The sequence below is a fragment of the Cavia porcellus genome, unplaced genomic scaffold (assembly GCF_034190915.1).
Source record: "Cavia porcellus strain 051 isolate PalLab524CR breed Dunkin Hartley unplaced genomic scaffold, mCavPor4.1 scaffold_4, whole genome shotgun sequence".
Classification (NCBI taxonomy): Eukaryota; Metazoa; Chordata; class Mammalia; order Rodentia; family Caviidae; genus Cavia; species Cavia porcellus.
In genome coordinates, this window is record NW_026947487.1 from 7,612,958 (window position 1) to 7,633,825 (window position 20,868).

Sequence of the window (20,868 nt, forward strand, 5' to 3'; positions counted from 1 at the left end):
AGGGATATATTACTTCTAAAACTGGGTGACAATAAGACACTAAGACATAAGACCTCTGCATGTCATTATGCTCTATGAAATGGCTCACATGCAGAGGAATGGACTTCTTTAACCCTCACACAAACACACATGTTTACAGGAAGGTTATCTAATCCTGGGCACATCTTTAATGATTCTGTAGGCTCAGTCTTTACTGTAATCACTTTAGACCTTCAGAACCATGAAGCATAACTGCTCCTAAAGTCCTGACTGTAAGACAATAAGCATCATTTTAAGTTACTAGAATTTAAACTTGTTTAGGACTCAGCAATAGAAAAGAAACACATCATGAATGAAACAAGGAACTGTTACAGATTAGGAAAAACTAAGGACTCATAAAAAACAAATTTAATGTGGGAACTTAGTGTGGATACAGAGAGGATAAAGAACATTAGTACCCAATATGATTTACAAGTTCTGTGCCAAGCACTTTGATAAACTGAGATGAACTAAACACATTCCTTCCAAAACTACATTACTTCTGTAAATATCAGATGTTTTATAATATGCCATTTGTAACATATGGTTACTCATACAAATCTCAGATGTTCAATTTGTTATACAAGGAAACTATTATTGAGAGAAATTTCCCAATACATATTTCATAATCAGTGTAATTTATAGTTAATGAAACATATTTATTGAGATACTCAAAATCATTAATTACATTTGACTTCCAAAGTACAATTTCCCTTTCCCATTAATAAGTGTGCTTATATTCAAACTGAGATTAATCAAATTTCAAAATCTGTGTCGTTTAATAAAGTCGCTTGCTCTAATGTAAATACTTTGATTTAATAAAAGACATATATGGCAAAGTCATTTACAATAAAGAGAAATCTGAACATTCTAAACTTTTATTTATATTTTCTTCCAATTTACATAGTAAAATGCATACAGTTCTTTCCATGTATTTTCTGCTGTAGGAAGTCAAAATGCTTAAATTCTAAGGTAATATATCCAATTATATACAAAATCATAATAGGTCAACTTGTGAGTTCAAACTTTTTGAATACAATCATTATAAATTATGAAAAACATAACTTGTGAAAAATTTTTCTAGAAGTAGCATACCAACACATACAACCTAGGTCAGTGATGGCAAAGCTTTTAGAGCTTTCAATGACAACAAACAGCCCACTGTGACACAAATGCAAGAGATTTGCCACCACTGACCTAGGTGAATTCCAAAGCAAAAAACAAGGGTCATAAATTATAATAGTGTCTGTATCACCCTATCATTGAAATGAGGTATTCTTTCCATAGATGTATAGTATAAAGAGGAGTCAGATTCCTTTTGAATGGGAAAATGACTGTTCTATTGCAACCACTTTCATTAAAAGTTTGTAAAAATATATCATCTTATAAAACAATACATTTAACGCAGGGTAGCCCTTGGTAACTAACAATCTTTATGAAAGTTATTTACTTATTAACTCATCAAACTATTTCTCTCTGTGGAGTTATCTTTTTTTTTTTCTCTTTTTCTAAAATTAAGTGGCTCTGGTCTAAAGTATTTGTATAGTTATTCTGTTTGCTTTGTTTTCATTTCACATTTCTTTCAGGGAGGTTCTTAGAATTTGCCATTCTTTTACAGCTAAGAAATTCTCCCACTGAATCACTTGCTTCCAAGTAGAAAACACAGGAAGTCCCTTAGTCTTGGCCCCACCACGTGGAAACATTTAAAACGTGTCTTGCTGAGTGGAGGGACATACCCAACTGAGATACCATCATGTATTCCTCTATCTTGCATATCCCTTTGGTTGCTGAGATTTTGTTTCCAAGAACAAATTTTTTAAATTTTTGGCAGCCTTCTTCCTTTGATGCTTGTTTAAATGTTCCTAGTTAAGTAGATCTGCCCCTCTGATTACTGACCCACTGGTTCTCTCTCAGGATATTCAACTTGCTTGTCTGACTCCTAACTTACCTCTTCTTGAATCTCAGTCTGTACTGCTACTAGGTTCTTGAATGATCCTTGCCCACAGACTGTTGCCAAAAATCAGTGACATCCTGCCAACTTCTACAGCTTCTCATGTTGACTTTCTACTAGGTCTTCACTCTCAGTTTGCAGTATCCTGATCACAGTATAACAAGAACACTGCCCGTAAAAAACTAACTTAAGACTGATAGGGGAAACCTACCAAGTCTTTAGTTTGGAAAAACATTCAAATGTAATCACTTCTGGGGTTAAATTTCAAATTGCTTTTCCCTGGCTCAGGTTTAGGAAGTTGAGCCTCAAGCACAATAGGGAGGTCGTGCTTTACTACTGAGCAACACCCCTAGCCCTTGAACACTGTTCTCAATCAGGGAAATTCTTAACCATAGTAAAAGTTATTTTTGAGGATGTTCACTGCGATTCCCTCCATATTCTGAGTTAATGTGATGTAAATGTGACCTGAATAAACAAAGTTATAAACTGAGCTCTATCACTTAGCTCTACCCTACCAGCCCTCTTTTCACAGATCATTGGCACTTTTTATTAGCGAGGCAGGTTCTATCCTCTGCAATATATGCAACTGAATAATACTATCACAGGATCATAAAAATTAAGTGTTAAAAACTCAACAAATTACTTCCTGGAATTTTTAAGTTAAAGTGAAAACAGGTGTATTCAAAGCTGGTATTTCTGTATTCACCATATATTGGAACACAAAGAAGATAAGTAACCAATATTCTAACAGTTTGATAATTTACTGTGTTAAATAAAGTTCAAAATAATACACATAACTTAAAAAGAAACTATTTTATAAAGCTGCCTTTAAACTCATGAGCTTCCTATAATAATCCTCATAGGACATTGCATAAATTTGATGAGTTTAATTTTGCACGATTCATTTTCAAATAAACTCAAACTATTAACAATGAAAATTAAAACATAACAAATTGTAAAAAAGAAAACACTGCTCCTTTGGAATTTTTTTCTCACCATGTTTTAAAAATGTAAACATTTAACTAACGGCTGGCTGGCTTTCTTGTTATTAGTTGGTGATTTCATACCTAGAGTGTGGAAAAAAGTGAGCATATGTGATTTGAAGCTTCAGTGGACCTTGAAGGCACAGGTCTGATTCTTGCTTTGAAACAAATCAACAGTGCACACACATGCAACGAACACACTCAGTTAAAAAGCATCAGCTGTTAAAATGGTGTCCTTATTGGGCAGATAATGCTGTAATGGTACTATATTCTCCAAAATGAAGACTGATTTTCCAGCTATAAGACACCTTCTTCTTTCACCCATCATTCACTCCTTTGTTGAGGGCTTGTTCTATTGAGACAGCAGTCACATCTGCATTCTGATTTTGAAATGACACCTCAGTGCCTGGTGGAGGTGATTTGTACAAGAAGACTGCAAGTCCATTGAAGAAAATTGTGATAATTTTACAAGTAACACCTAAATGCAAAACCAAAAATTAATCACACATTTGAGGTTTTAGTTCCTGGAAAAAATAATGGCCTTTAAAAAATTCTACATGAACAGCAATTCACAATTTTAAAGAAAAGGATCATATGAACATTCTAGTTCTGTATTTTAAAATCTTAAAACATTAGGGAAAAATACAACACTTATGTACAAGTTAATTAGCATTTATTTTCTTTCTAAACAATTAGAATTAATTTTACAATAATACTAGTCTTATTCTTGGTCATCATTTACATTCTTGTAGATTAAGTACTATATAGGATCTAAATCCATGTTATATTTCTAACTTTAATAATGCAGTGTCTTACTTAAAAAAAATTACAAGCAACCAAAAGTCAGTGAGAAAATAAATTAGCTTAATCCCTGAACCTGAGTAAGAAGTTGCAAAGTTTTCATATACAAAATGAAAAATTCTTAAAATAAAAATGCTTTGTAATTCTTAGGAAAAAAATCTACGAAATTATATCATAATTAGTAATAATTCGGGGCGGAGGGTTTAGCTTGGCAGCATAAGTACTTGCCTTGCAAGCAGGTGGTCGTGAGTTCGATCCCCGGTACCGATAAAAATGAAAAAGACAAAAAATAATAATAATAATAATAATTTTCTCTAACCGATGAGCCCAAAAAACAAAATGTTCAGATTTCCTTCACAGGCTATGATTTCTTTTCAAACAGCTCCTTTGTCAAATAACTCATACTGTAGGTGGTTTTGAGCTTGACTACATGAAGTGAAACTAGTTTCGGCCCCAGTACTAGGCTGAATAAGTGCTAGCTGAGTTTATAAGCGTCAGCTGAATAAGTTAAACATGATCTCACAGTGTAATTTATACAGCTACTAATTTATTTGTCAATCATCAATATAGTATTTAAAAATGTGCATCCAAAAAACAAGAATGCTTATTGCTTTAAGCATTCACAGATTTGTAGGACGATTCTATAGATTAGAATTTTTACAATTTTTGTGGGTTTTGAAAATGTAAAGTTATGTGTCTTTGGGAAAAATTTCCATATTTACTAGCAAGAGAAAGAACACATCATTATACATATCTCTCAGCTAAAAAGTAGGGGAAAAAACAGTTAAATAGACTACATATGAATGGGCCGAATAAAAAGGCTTTCTAGGGTTAGGCTTGCAGCTCAGCAGCACAGCCCCTGCAGAGCGTGCATAACACCCTGGGTTTGATCCCCAGCAACACCAGGAAAAAAAACAAGAAAGAGAAAAATGTCTTTTAACAATATGCAAAAGTGGAATCAGGACTCTGGAGAACATGGCGGACAGACAACAGCAACTACTGAACGCTCTCTAAAGGCTCGGCTCAGAGGCCAGGAATGATGCGGACTAAGGAGATGCGAACCAGTAGAGATATGCTCTGCTGACTCAGGAACAAACTGGGCTGAGAGAATCCAACTTGGAATACAGTCCTGGCGCTAAAATAGGAACAGAAAAATCTCGGTGTGGAGGCTCGACTCCGCGCCATTGGAAACCGCGGTTTGGATTTCCCACCGCGCGGCGGCCGGCTACCTCCACAGCGGCTCAGCAAGGGGAGACGCGACCGCCGAGCTCTGGGAACGGAGTCGGAAACGCGACGGACAGGAAGGAAGGCTGACTGGAGGCGAGGTGAGCGAGGAACTGACTCCCTACCGCAGTCTGACTCCAGCGGAGGATTTTCTGGGCGCGGGCAGTCCTGTAAGAGCAGGGCGCGGCGGCAACTGCAGCCGCAAGGTTCCCTCTCGGTCGGGATTGGTGAAAGGTGCCTGGCCGGAGGGATGCTGCTCGCGGACCCCCTAGGCTGGCCTAGCCCAGATCCCAGAGCCTGACGGTGGCCCGGAGGAGCGACCGACTTCCGCGTAGGCTGCCTCCTCCGCAACTCCCTGGGGCTGGAACAACTAGCCAGCGCAATTCGATCAAGCTGTAGCTGACAGGCAGGGAAGCCGGGCCTCCTGTGTAAGATTACATTTCATAAGGAACAGAAAATATGGGGAAGGGAAGCAACAAAAAAGGCTCCTCGACCCCCAATCCTGAGAATCAGGCAATAGTGGACACTGTACCAATATACATTAAGTGCCATTTAGAGAGCCTCATAGACCAATTCAGGAATGAAGTTATCAATGACCTGAAGCTAGAAGTATGCAGAATAGTTAGAGAAATGCTAAGCACCACCCAGGAAAAAGCAGATGGTGGAGTGGAAGAACAGAAAAAGAGGGGAGAATTGCTTGATGGAGAAAACAGAGAAAGCATGGAGTATGTGAAGCAGGTGCAAAGGGACTATCAAGAAATCAAGAAGTCTACCCAAGACTGGCATAACAGCTTGAAAGAAACTAAGGACAGACTATCTGAATTGGAGGGCAGACTTGAAACATGGGAGAATGAAATGAAAAACTTCTTAAAAATAACAAAGAAACACACAGCAATAATACAAAGACAAGAAGATAATAAGAGGAGCCATAACTTAAGGATTAAGAACATAAAAGAAGAAGTAGGGACACAAACAAGTGAACTACAAAAGCTACTCACAGAAATAATCCAGGAGAATTTTCCTAATTTAGCAAAAGGTAAAGATACTCAAATGTATGAGGCATACAGGACCCCAGCTACCTACAACCCTAACAGAGAAACACCCAGACATATAATAATAAAAATTCCAGAAATTCAATACAAGAACAGAATATTAAAAGCTGTAAGAGACAAGAAACAGATCACTTACAAGGGAAGACCCATCAAAATTACAGCAGATTTCTCTTCACAAACCATCAAATCACGAAGAGCATGGGGAGAAATAATTCAAGCTTTGAAAGATAATAATCTACAGCCAAGATTGAAATATCCTGCACAACTGTCCCTGGAAATTGATGGAAAAACGAGGTGCTTCCAAGATAAAGAGGAACTGGGGGAATTTGCAACCACCAATTCAACCCTACAGAAAGTATTGCAGGATATTCTAAAAAAAGAAAAATACAAAGAACCCAGAAATAGGGGCGGGGAGGCCACAACGAATAGAGCAGAGAACAAAACGAAGAAGACAAACTGACAGCTACTGACAGAAAAAGAGCTCAACAGAAATGAGACAGAGAAGATTGGATGATAGGAACAGCTTTTTTTGGAGAAAATGACATCTTAATAGGTAATGCTGATTTAGTACCATCTTGTTTTGAAGTCTCATCTAGCTTTTGTTCTTCTGTCTCCAATGGTCTAAACAGGTTGTAGCTTATTGGATTTTGTTATGTACGATAGTATAAGAAAAAACCTTTTAAAGACAAGGAGATTATACAGAGACCATTGTTCATTTTCTGTTAGTCGATTCTAAATACTCTATAATGCTGTCATTCTCTTAAATGGATTTACATTGTTTTGATATACTTAATGCTACAGTATATGAAGTTGTACTCAAGGACTTCAGGGAGGGAGTCAATATGGTAACCATTTTTGGGTCAGGATTAGCTGGTGGTGAAACACTATTCTGCTTAAATGGTTATGTTTTGATCTGCCCTGTTTCGCTGTTATGCCCTCTTTTTTTTTTTTTCTCAATCTCCACTCCATTATTTACTTTTTTATTTTTATCCATTTAATTACAGGGAAAAATATAGCAGGATATAATATAGTAACCCACTTTGACTTTCTATTATCTCGATTTGAAGCCCTGTATTACTCTCACCATCTTGTTTTTGACTGAGGTTCCTATATTCTGTTTTGCTGGATAGTATCAGGTTCGAAAGTTTAGGCATCAGCTGAGAAGATAATGAGATTCATTATAACGCCCATTCTCGTTGACTTTTATCTACTTTTGAAGACCTACAATATCTCCAATGTTTTGGTTTTGTCGGTTTTATTCTTTACGGTTTTGTTCAATTGTATTACAACCAATGATATAGGCAATTCTATTAGAAATAGCATTATGGTATTATGGTAACCATTATGTATGGCATTATGGTAACCATTGTTGATCACCTTGTATTATGTTTTTTATATTATCTATTATGTCCACCCTTTTGACTTGACCGATTCTGTTCTGTTATGTCACATTTGGTTTTACTCTCTTCCAAAAAAGCAACAAGAACTGTGGGAGCAATGAAACCCAAAATGTGTAATAGTCACTGTACAAAAGAGAGGAAAAGAAAGTGCTCTAAACTATATAACTGCATGTATATTTAAAAGTATAAGATAGAAAATGATATCACAGAGTTTTATTGGATCATTGAACAGAACTGTTTGCAGTATCATTGTTGGAATGTCCACTCTACAAGCTTTAATTTTGTGACTTGAACAATTATTTCTAAGATGGCAATATGTAATCCATTAACTAGTGATTTCCTACTGCGCATTTTTTTATTCTGTAAACCTGTATAACTTGTACCCCTTCACTGTTTTTTTTTCTTTCTTTTCTTTTCTCCTTAAATAAAAATTAAAAAAAAAAACAATATGCAAAAGTAATGGAAAGATGAATTTTGTCTATTTTACTCAACATTAACACTCAGTTTTTTTGGAATTTATGTATCTTTTTAGTCAATGTATCTATTACTGTGTAATTGAGTAAACACATGTGAGAGTAATAGCTCATCTACTTACAAGTGTCAGAGAGCAATGAAAATCATATGAATACATATTCGATATTTCTCTATTTTTAAATACTTTAATTTCTTCTGTTCATTTTGAAATTCTACATTTCAAATTTTATCTTAGTACTACAAGTAAGACATGGTGCTCTATTTCTTAAATTTTAACTTTCAGCTATTATTTAACCAAGATATTATAGGCCACAAAAAGTAAAGAAGGAAAAACATTAGGGCTCTGAACTCTAACGAGTTCCCAGAGCCAGAGGAACCTTCCCTGCAGCAGCCCTTCTATGTCTTACAAAGTCCAGACACCTGGATAACAGTCAGTCTACAGAATTTCTCAGAATTCTCCTTAAGCTTCTCAGTACACTTCCTCCCCAAATCTGAGAGTGACAGTTGAAAGCAAGTCATAGGATATACAATGTAATTAAAGCTAGTCTTTTATTCTCTTCTTTTTAAGATTAGGACTTGCAGGCTTCATTCAAAGCCTCTCATAACAGCTGTGATAACTGATCTCCAACAGCACAGAATAAGCCTTCCCAGCACAACTGGGATCTAAGTAACCAGCAGCAAGGTTTTCTAACTCAACACTCATTTACTCCAGTTATCAAGAGGTCACTTACTTATGGCTACCAGCATATGGGCCATCTTGATGTTACCATAAACCCAGCAGGCTCCTTTAATTCCACATTCATTAATATCCCACAGAGTACATGTGCTGTCAATTGTGGCACCAAATATAATCGGTCCAGGTATGGTACCTAGAAGAAATATAGACAAAATACAAATAGGTACAGATTACAATTTGTAATCACAGGTTTTAAACTTTATGTTGACAAAAAGTAGGTATGTCTACCAACATGCAAATTATTTGATTCATGTACAAGCAAAGAGATAGAAGCACAAAAAAAACCATTTTAGATGGTTATGGATAATTTTATATTTCTAATCAATTCAAACAAGATTTTAATAAAAATCTCTAGCATAGATTGGGTTAATATTGAGTATAATAAATATTTTAAATTTCTTGCTTTTATAATGTGTTATGAATATGCCCTTGAAATTAGCTATTACAGATTCAAAAAAATCAAAATAAGTTATTCTTCTTATACAAATAAGTCTGATGAACTATGTGTGGGTAGGCACATTGATATAAGCTAATGTGAACTCATGTATATACAAGATAATGTGAATGTGTGTGCATGAGTGTATATTTATGTGTGGATACAAATATAACTCCATGCTAACACACCCAGCAGAATCATTTATTTTAAATTTTAAATTTTTGTTGTTCTTTTTATTAGTATACCTGTGCAGTAAATAATGATTACACTCATCCCAGGGAGTTGATCCACATACATGACATAGTTTCTTTTTTATTCCCTGCTTTTCTCCTCTCACCCCCTTCCATCTCTGGGCTTCCTTCCTTTTTGTAAAAGATCCATCTCTCTGTTCCCTATTAACCATCTCTTTCTTTGCTGGTTATTTATTTATATTTTGGGTTTCACATTCAAGACATCATGTGAGATTTAAGCTCATGTGTCTGATTTATTTCAGGCTGGAAAGCAATAAATCTCCACGCAGGGTGGTGGACCCTTCCTCTCTAGAGGTTCTACATTGGCAAATTTAGCCAACTGCAGATTGAAAACATTCCCTAAAGATTGTGCTGCTACTGGACATATTTATTATATTTTTCCTGTCACTATTCCTTATAAAGTAACTATTTACATGGTATTTGCATTGTTTTGTATACTATAAGGCATTTAGAGATGCATTAAGGTATGTAAGTTTAAAGTACATAAGAGAAGGACAGGCCTAGGTCACATTCAAACACTGCACCCTTTTAACCCAAGGCTTGAGGAATCAAGGATTTGGGTGTCCACAGGGATCTTGGAATCAACTTTCCCAGGAAACAGAGGAATGACTATAGTTAAGGAACTTGGGCTTATTACATATCGGATGCAGCATATGATTTGAGGAAATATTGCCTAGACAATGATCTAGGCTTCATGGCCTACCAGTTGCACAACAGCAACAAAAATGGTCGTAACTTAAATCACTATCTTAAGTCCTCTTTACACTTTTAAATGGTAGAATAGAGACAAAATGCTGCATTCACAGTTCCTTAACTTATGTATCTGAAAAATGAAAAAGTCAGACCAAGTGATTCCTAATATTTTAACATATGTTTTTGCTTTTAAAAGCTGATCTTAATTTTTTTAATGTTTCTTTCTTTCTACTTTTCCTACATCTAGAACCTTGCAAAAGCCTCCAATATGGGGCAGGAGTTGGCTCAGCAGCATAAGTGCCTGCCTGGCAAGTGCCAGGTCCTGCGTTTGATCCCCAGTACAAAAACAGCAACAACAAAAGATTCTCTGGTATAAATTCTTTCTTTCATCAAACCTTATCTAGTCATAGTCTTTACACCACAGTTACTTTTGAACTGTTTTAACTCCTTATTTTTCATTTCTAATACAACACAATAGTATCACAAATGGAGCTAAAAGCAGAAAGTATAAGCTTGAGGCCATATTTTATCTTTCGAACAAATGAGGTATAATTTTTAATGTTGCATTTATCACAGGTTTGGAAATAACAGTAACAAATCAGGTGGATGAAAAGTAAAGGCATCTTACTCTCATGTGCTATATAAAAATACTATTACATCTTGAACTTTGGGAAAAAGTTGTTTTTTCAATAACAATTCTGTAGTCTTCCTCTTCAATTGTTTCTTGACACATGCTACATCTGAATTAAGTCAATAACATTAATGAAACAAAATATCCAACACTTAACATTGCATCATATAAACTGGCATACCAACCCAGTAACCGAAGCAACATGAACTGTGTTCCCAATGCTAGAGACCGCTGCCTCTGATCAACACATCTGGAAATATACAAAAATGAGACAAGAAAGTTGTACATTCATTCATTGAGCAATTTCGTATCTTTATCAGTTTAGCATTTTGGTGCCAAATTAAATTTTGAGCATATAAAAGACAGAAAATTATTTATATAACCTTAAATTAGTTTAATCATCCTGGGTTTATATGAGAAGAAAAATGCTATCAAAACTAAAATCCTGCAAATAACAGAGTCACCAAGCCCTGTGAATTTTAACAAAGATAAAGGAGAAAAGACATTCATTGACAAGAACTGACCAAAAGGTTTTCATAAAACCTGTCAATAAATTAGATACAGAGCTGATGCACTCCAGCACCCTGCTAGTGTAAGTTACCATGCTACTTTAGGATGACTAGACTCACAAGTTCCATTCAAGATAGTACCCAAATTCCTATCCTAAGTAATTTGGTAAGAAAAAGAAATAAAAGCTATCTACGTTGGAAAGGAAGAAATATAATAGCCTTCATTTCCTGATGATATGAACTTTCATACAGAAAGCCCTAAAAACTCCACCAGAAAATTAGTTAGTAAATACTCAGGATACAAATTAACAAAAATTAAGTTGTGTTTCTATGCACTGTGTAAAATATCAAAAAAGCAACTAAGAAAACAATATCATTTATGATAACATCAAAAGATAAAATACTTAGGATTAAATCTAACTCACAAAAGAGAAATACTTGAAATTAAAAAAATTAATAAAAAAATTGAAAACACAAATAAATGGAAAGACATATTATTTTCTTGCATTGGAAAAGCTAACACTGTTAAAATTCCACTACTACACAAAGCAATCTACAGATTTGATACCTTCTAGGTCAAAATGCCAATAATATCTTTCACAGACATAGAAAACACAATCCTAAAATTCATATACAACTACAAAAGACCTAAAATGGCTAAATGAATCTTGAGCAAGGAGAACAAAGATGCAGGCATTACACTAACATATTTTTAAATATAGTACAAAGCTATGGATATCAAAAGACTATAGGTCTGGTGCATATATATATATATATATATATATATGCGTGTATATATAAAACAGAACAGAGAGATAAAAAATAGGCCTACATATTTATACGCGATTGATTTTTGACAATGGTATCAAGAATGCATAGTACTAGGGCTAGGGATTTAGGTCAGCAGCATACAAGTGCACAGCCATAAGTTTGATCGCTGGTACTGATAAAAAAAAAAAAAGAATACATAGTACAGAAAGAAGACTTTCCTTAATAAACCAGTAAGTGAAATAGTAAATGCTGGATAATTACATGCAAAAGAATAAATTTGGACCCTTCTCTCATAACATATACCAAAATCAACTCAAAATGGACTAAAGACTTTACACATAAGAGTTGAATCTATAAAATGTCTGCCAAAAGCATAAGCATAAAGTTCCCTGACTTTAGTCTCCACAATGATTTTTTATGTAAAATCAAAACTGTTCATCGGGGAATGGTACGTCAAAACCATCAATATCACCTCGCACCTGCTACCTGGCTATTACAAAAAGGACAAAAGACCACACATACTGGCAAGATATAGAGAAAAGGGAACAACTGAAAATTGTTTAAAGAATGTAAATTGGTATGGCTATTATGGAAGGGAGTCTAGAGTCTTCAAAAATTAAAAATAGAATTATTCTGCTATCCGGCATCTCAACCATGAGTACATATCTAAGAGAATAAACTCAATATGGGGGAGAATACTTATACCCTCTCATGTTAATTTCAGTGTTATTCACAATTGCTAAAATATGGAATCAAATTAAGTGTCCATTAGTAAATGAATAAAGGAAATGTGGTACATAATACTAGTCAGTTTCAAAAAGAAAAAGAAACCTTGGCATTTTTGACAACATGGATACACATATTAGATTACATGCCAAACTGAAATAAACCAGACAAGGACAAAATACTAATACTTAATCTTAGTCATAAGCAGATACTAAAGCAATCAAGTTCATAGAAATTGAATGTAGAATGGAGATTGCCAGGAGCCGAAGGTAAAGAACTGGGCTGATGTCAAGGGGTAAACATTTCAGTTATTGCAGGGTAAGCCCTGGAGATGGAATACACAGCTTGGTGACTGTGGTTAGTAACACTGTATTACATAGTTGAAATCTGCCAGGAGAGTCGATTTTAAATGTTCTTATCACACACACACACACACACACACACACACACACACACACACTATGTGAGGTGATGGATATATACAGTAGCTTCACTGTGGTAATCATGTCACACTGCATATTTATTTCAAAATTTTCCTTAAAAAATAAAAATTTTATTTGCCATCTGAAAACAGTTATATTTGTATTTATACCAAAAATAGTGTCTTTTTAGCTACTGCCATTAACCTAAGTTGTAACCACATAATTCTAACTCTTACTTAACTTTGACATTGAAATCCTACCTACGAGATAAAGGTACAACTTTGAAACAACATAAAACAGTTCCTGAAGCTCATTCTGATCCAAAAATCATTCTTTAAGGAATGATCACCAAAGATCAAGGAGGCAGGGTACTAGCCCACAAAAGTTGTGAGAGTCAACTAGTTGAAAGGCGATTTATATAATTTTCAAACATGAAAATTTTAAAAGTATTTTCCCTAAATAGCTGCCATTTCCATATAATATAATTAATGTTAATTATTTAATAGTATCAGAGTTGAATTCATAGAACTTTTCATTTTCAAATATATGAAAAGGAAGTGAAAACAAAATACAGTAAAAGTTTTGGAAAAGCCCTTAGGAAAGATACAGAAAGACCACAGAGTTTATAGATGGGCACACAGGAAATATTTTTAAAACAGTATAGAAGCAGAACATCTGAAAATATAAAACCCTGGCTAACAGCTAGACTGCCGGCTTCTTTTTGATTATCCTCATTTCTAGGATGACTTACTGTCAAAGCTCTTAGTATTTAGGGTAGAATGCACACCATTTTGAGTCTGGGTTACATGGAATACATTTAATTTTCATGAAACTCAACTACAGTGTACCTAACTCCAGCTCACCACTGAAGTTGCATGAAATAATCAGAAAAACTAGCTCCAAGCACACACCAGACAGGCACTATTATTATGGCACCTTCACACACACAGACTATCTCATTAAATTTCAAACATCTGGGGTTCTATGAGGGAGCTTTCCTAATGATAGAGAAATCATGTTATTTTAAGGGCTGGACTGCTCACCAATGGCCGCTATAAGCCCCAGCTGAACCCCTGGGTTAATTTTCTTTGCACTCAACATGTTGTCTTAGGGAATAAAAATTTCACAACACATACATAACTCAGTATGGACACAGTTATACGAGTACCAGCCATAAAGGTGTAGATCACAGTAACAAAAAACATGCCAAGGAAGACAGGCAAATTTGTGCAGTGAGTTTCACATTTTCCTGCTTTTGCTTCGAAGTTCACACTTTCTGTAGATGTTATTTCTGCTTTCTTTTCAATACAGGAACAGTTGTAATACCTCTGAAAAATATGAGACATAAACATAGTGAACGTGTTTATAGGAAGTAACTCTGAGAAACAGTAATTAACCTTAAAAAATTCAAGAATGCAGTTTAATCATTTGTATTTGAGACTTTTATAGCCATTATTTCAACTTGTAACCATTGTGACTTCCAAAACAAGTTGATGAGACTCTTAACAGTTATATGAGCTCACACATTCTCAACTTGCCTTCAAACATAATTATTCAAATAATGTTTTCCTGATAACATTCTTCCTTTTCATTACCAGAAGAAAAAGAAAGGCAGCCACTGTTCCAATTTCACTAACCGTAATTTATGTGACTTCTCAGAATTACTTAACCGAAAGCAAACTATCCTCAAAGTGACACTTACCAGTTACTACAGCAGAGGTGCCCACCAGTGGTTCCCACGAATACCATGCCATACGCAGCTCTCTTCTGCCACACCACTCTGCCTCGAAGCTGACCAACCATACAAGGACTGAAGCTTCTACAGTGTGTGCACCAAAAGGAACCTCTCCACCCTGAACTAAAGGGACTGGCTGCCGTTCAAAGCTCTAACACCTGCCAAATTCCTAGTGTAAGGGGCAGATTCCAGATTCATGCACATGTGCATCCATATTGGTTTGAAAGAACTCTTTAGTAATTTAATAGATTATTTCAGTTAATCATTCCTGCAGAAATGTTTTCTTACAGCTTTCAACTTATCCTCAAATGGGAAAAGAAATGCCATGTCTTTACCCCATATTTCATAGACTAAGGATTGTCATATGATTCTTAGACAGCTACTAACGTCTTTAAACCACAGTGCTTCTATCAAGTACTTTTAAAAATATCTATCACATTACCTACTAATGCACATTACTTTACCTACTGAGTTACATAATGGAAGAGGGGCACAGAAAAAAAAAAAAATAGGCAGTGTAGAATTCCACTACAGGGATTGGGACAATCCTAAATACACAAAGACTTCATGAGGGGTAAAGCAGCAGGCCCATTACCTTTGGTTTACTGTTTGAAACGTAGTTTAAGCAACCCGCAAAGCAGGGAGAAAAATATTGGACCCCATCTCTTCCACAAAGTGGATAATAATAAGATCGCAAACAGTTACAGTTGGTGTTACAAGGGGCTGTCAAGTTTCCAAGATCTCCTATCCTGTAAATAAGAGAAGGCATCACCAGGAACGACAGTTCAGAAGCAGTGTAATATCTTGCCATTCATTTAATCACACCATTACACATGGTACATACGGGAAGTCACAGATCTGCCTTTGTGCATAAGCTTAATTTCTTATGGCGGACAGGCCGTCAAAATAACAGTGATGTCTGCTAGTGAAATATAATGTAAAGCAGAGGAAGTGAGGAAAGGAGGTTCTCCTTTGATGCCAGACAGTTCTGAGTGGCACAGCGTTTGCAGATAGTGAGTATCTAGTAGCATTCCCACCTCTACCTGCCAGAGGTCAGTAGCTCTCACATTAATCACAGCAGCCAAATATCCCTTGAAAGCCGGAAAACTATTAAGTCTCAAAGGTTGAATTCTTGCTAGTCAGCTTACCAATGAAAAAACTAAGGCCTAGAGAGATTGAGTTACTTTTATTTCCTTACCAAATATAATTTTCCCACTGTTGCTTCATTCTGCCTCTTAACGGAAGCAACGTCCTTCATGATGCCAAGCAAGGATTACTCTAATTAAAGGTTCTTGTCCCAAGCCTCATTCATTCACTCTTTCACCCACACACACTGAACCAGAGCTAGGCTCTACACTGGTAACAGAGAAGACTGAATAAGATAGTGTACACCTTCAAAATTTTCACAGTCCAGTGAAGAGCTGTATATAGATAATGAGATTACAAACGTGCAAATCCTGGTTACCGATATCCACAAAGCACAATTTAGAAGCACCAAGAGAGGACACCACAAGTCAGAGTCCGGAGACGAGAGACTGAGAAACTGCTGCCTGAGATGAGCCTCAAGGGTGAGCACCAGCGTGGCCATGGGGGAGGAGAAGGAGACCTCAGCAAAGCCTGGCAGCGACGTGGAGGTCCGACTGGTGCCCTGTGGTGCAATAGGAACAGCGCTGAGCCAGAGCAGAAACACTGCTGGACAGCGATCAGGGACCCCCAGACCTTGTTAAAAACAATGAACGCTGATCCACTGGCAAAGGGAATCACTGAAGTATCTTCCAACTGGAAAGTTCTATTTTCAAATGTTCATTTTAAAGAAATAATCTGAGAAGTGGTATAGAGTTTCAGCTTGAAGGAAGGAGACCAATGATGACACCCAGAGGGCAGGTGCTGACAAGCTGAAGGAAAGCTAAACCCAAGGCAGGATTGCAGGAAACACTGGAGGAAAAAAACCTGGATCCCTAATCAGTGCCCTCTCTCTGAAGATTGGACAAGTTAAAGGCGACTCCTACAGTGCAGCTAGAGAAGGAAGTCAGGTGGGGAAGAGGAGGTGATGCACACCGAGGTTAAGAGTTTTGGGTCTGGCGACTGGCCTGAAGCTAGAGGTCTGCACAGTCCTGGGCCTTCACGCTGAGCTACGTGCTCAGCTCTTTTTATGTTGAGATAGGTTCTCTCTCACTAAGTCACTGAGATGCCCAGGATGGGCTCCAGATTGCAATCTTCCTGCCCCAGCCTCCCAAAGTGCTGAGATTATAGGAGCTTGTCACCATTCTGGGCTAGAAATCTTAGTGTCTGTCTGCATAGAGATGCAGTGGAAACCATGAGACTTGGTAAAATTGGCCTAATACACAATGGTGAGCAGAGCACAGGGGTCCCAGGCATTACTGATTTACTGAATGCATAGCAAACTCCAACCAGGTGCTAGCTAAAATACATCTAAAAGAAACAAGGAGCCAGAGCTGACAGAGAAGCAGGCATGGTGGTAAATTCCTGTAATCTCAGTTATTCAGGAAGCTGAGGCAGGAAATCACAAGTTTAAGGCCACACTGGAAAGTTTACAAAGTAAAGATGAGATCCATCATAGAGGTCTTGGCTAACCATGCTTGAGAACTGGATTCAAACACGAGAGAGACAGAGAGATAGAGACAGGGAGACAGAGAGGAGAAAGGAGAAGGATGAGGAGGAGGAGAAAGAGGAAGACAAAGGGAAGGGAGGTGGAAAAAAGAGATGGAAAGGAAGACAGGGAGAGGGAAGAAGGAAAAACCAAAAATAAATCTTTGGAATTCTGAAGGAAAAAGAAATAAAAGCAATAGCCTGTTGGTAACTATTGCTAGAGTCTCATCTTAATGTAATAATTTACACTCAAATTATGCAATTATACATTTTAACTTTTGACACTTAAAAAATACATATGTATATAGACATAAATGCTTGTCAAAAAATAGTGAAACTAAAACACTAATGTCTTAATAAAACCTCAACTAGCAGGGCATGGTGAAGCATGTTTATAATCTCAGCACTTGGGAGACAGAACAGGAGGAACACCAGAGGTTCAAGGCCAGGCGAGGCTACAGAATGAGTTCAATTTCAGCCTGCAATGCATAGGGACATGCTGTCTCAAAAAAACTAAAATAAAATGAAATTCAAACTGTTGTCCCATAATTATGCCTCTGCAGTAGGCAAAGATTTTCCTAAAATTATTGCAAAATCTTGCTAGACATGGCTTTTTTAAGGAGCAAATAGCTCATATAAACAATAAAACTCTTCCTATAGTTGTATACAAAAAAAGTCATTGCATAAACTTACTGCTGTTTCATATTTTGAGGTCTTAAGTACAAACACCAATCATCATTATCAAAGTATGATGCCAAAATACTAGAGATTATCAAAGCAGAAGAACAAACAAGGAGTTTTAATAAATAATAGGTTTCTGCAAATGTGCTTAGACAATCTCAAGTGAATTTAGTGTTATATCCAAATATAACACATAAATTAATGTAAAATATTATACTACTTAGTGACATGAACCTTGTTGCTATCAATATACACACGTATATAAACATATATAGAGATATACAATATATACATACACATACATAAACACACAGATATAAATATACATACAGATACACACACATAAACTCAAGTGAATGTGGGTATGCTTTTCCACCACTAAGAAACGTATATGCATATTAAACACTATCTCTAAGTTCCAGGTCTTGATGCGTCTTCATGATCCATTCCTCCAGTACCTTACACAGATACCATTACTTCCCTGCCCTTCTGTGATGCCAAAGATCGCTCACTCACTCTTGTGGAAACCAGAAAAGACTAAATGGACTGATACCTACTTTGTTATGCAGGGTGATAAAATGATAAAATATGTGCTAAACTATTCAGGATTATCTGCCTTCCTGAAACAAATATACAGAGAAAGTGGTTTGTTAGGAAAAGTTTGGGTGAAGCTTTAGTGGTTTAAAGTCAGGTCTGTACAACTTCATCTACGTGTCAACATTTGCAGGTACTTTTCTATCTCCAGATACATAACCCAAGTCCCATGCAAGTTGACACCTCAACCCAGACTCCATTTCTCATAGGATTTATACCCTACACTTAGCATGTTCCCTCTATCTTTGTCTCCTCTCAAGTCTTTATGTCTGAAAATTCTTTGTAGCTCTAAAAGATACCTAAAACAGTTCCACTTTGGGTCATGAAACTTCCTGAATGTAATCAACTAAAATCGAAAAGCTTTTCTTCTTTTGAACTTCACAGTCCTTTCTAGAGCCCCCAGTTATGTAAGTCGTTCTTCAGTCATGGTTTTGTTTTCCAATCTCTCTTTCAGAACACATTCGGCCCCAGAGGTCTGCCAGAGGAAGCATTCGACAATGCTGAATAGCCAGCACCGAGCTTAACCAAACCCCGCTCCCAAAACTCAGTCTCACATTAACCTGCAGGACAACAGGCATGTGAATAGCAACTACAACCCATGATTACTGTGACTAGCAAACATCTCCAAGCAAATTACATTTCATCCATGTCACCTGAGAGATGGATTACACAAAACGATAGAGTCCTGGGCCTGGAGTACCACGTCCCTCATCAGCTTTGTGCACATGTGACGAAATAATTAAAGCAATGCCACAAACTCTGAAATATACTTCCATGCAACACTCTCCTGCATGAACCCTTACTCACAGCTTAGGATTCCAAAGCCAAACAAAGCAGACAAACAAGGAAAGACACACAGTCAAACTAGTTTAGGCAGAAACACTCTACAGGACAAGCTAAGTTACTAAGAAGTTGTTATTTCTGTATGAAAAACCTTTAAAGTAAATATACAGTAACATCCAAGACTGTCTTTATTTTAATCTGTTCTTCTAGTCTTTCTCAAACTATCTATTAAGACAATTTTTTCACAGGGAATAATTTTCATTTCTTAAATTTTTAATTAAAGAGAGCTATAAGGTGAAATTCTCCCTACAGTGTTGTCATAGTCTGTTTTTCCTGCTGTATCAACATACCCAAGAATGGATCATTTATAAACCCTGTTTATGTTCACTTGGCGGAGGAGGTCATTACAAGGAAGAGCAAGCAGGCTGGCCTGGCTTCTCTTCCTCAATTTAATAAAGCCACTAATGCCACCATGGGGGGGTACCACCCCCCTGACTTCTAATTTTCATTATCTCCAAAGCCTCACCTCCATGTACCATCAAAATCTGAATTTTGTGGTGATTTCCAATACACAAACTACTGGGAAACAAATTCAAACCACAGCAGATGCAAACTTCTGAAACGCAGTGTTTTTGTTATGTCAGTCTTTATATCAAAGCCAAGCACACTGCACAGCACATGGTAGCTGTTTCTTAGATAAATTTCTGAATACACAGTAACAACTCTAAGAAGACATATTACTTAATCTAAACACTCACACATTCTTACACTTTTTGAAAGTTTAATATCTTTACAAAGTCAATTCCTCATCATTTGATTTTAAAATGGATACCTAGTTTCTTATTCTGATATTAATATGAAAAATGTGAAATATATTTACCCATTATATGACTCAGAGACACCTGCAAATGGCTCATTTTCACATTTGGCACAAATAAGTAAAAAAGTCAGCACAAGTGCAACTCCAGAAGTAACCAAAGCAAACTTCATGGCATATTTACACGTCATTTTGTATCTTGAAACAACGGCACCACCTAGAATCTGACCAAGAGCAGCTCCAGGAATTAAAACAGCTCCTAATGAGAAAAACAGTGAGAAAGCACACAAGTACACTCAGTAACTCATCCTGACAGTGAGAAAGCATCACAGCAAAAAGTATTTGCCCAGCAGAGAAATAATATGCATAAATGACTGAAGAGTCCATCAAGTAAGGGCTTAGTAGAATTAAACAATGAGCATTAAGATTTCTCTTTAGTGTGGAGGGTTATCTCCCTGAGTTCATACAATCAACTGTCTGATTTTAAAAAATCAGAAAATTAAAATCACAATAAGGTGTAAATTTCAGGGTGTGGCACATCCAAATTTTATACATATATACACATATATT

The 20,868-nt window shown here is 36.4% G+C and overlaps 1 protein-coding gene across 1 annotated transcript in view; it reads right to left on the bottom strand.

The window, feature by feature from the left end:
• Window positions 1-372: 372 nt before the first annotated feature.
• The window catches only part of LOC100729205 (solute carrier organic anion transporter family member 4C1-like), a 43,015-nt gene continuing 22,519 nt past the window's right edge, over window positions 373-20,868 (bottom strand). Inside the window, exons 6-11 of the mRNA XM_063246762.1 lie at window positions 20,362-20,557; window positions 15,409-15,562; window positions 14,222-14,406; window positions 10,836-10,903; window positions 8,635-8,772; window positions 373-3,430 (exon numbers count right to left, since the gene is read on the bottom strand). Of these exons, the coding sequence (XP_063102832.1) occupies window positions 3,270-3,430; window positions 8,635-8,772; window positions 10,836-10,903; window positions 14,222-14,406; window positions 15,409-15,562; window positions 20,362-20,557 (902 nt within the window). The 3' untranslated portion in view covers window positions 373-3,269. The remainder of the gene's footprint in view (window positions 3,431-8,634; window positions 8,773-10,835; window positions 10,904-14,221; window positions 14,407-15,408; window positions 15,563-20,361; window positions 20,558-20,868) is intronic.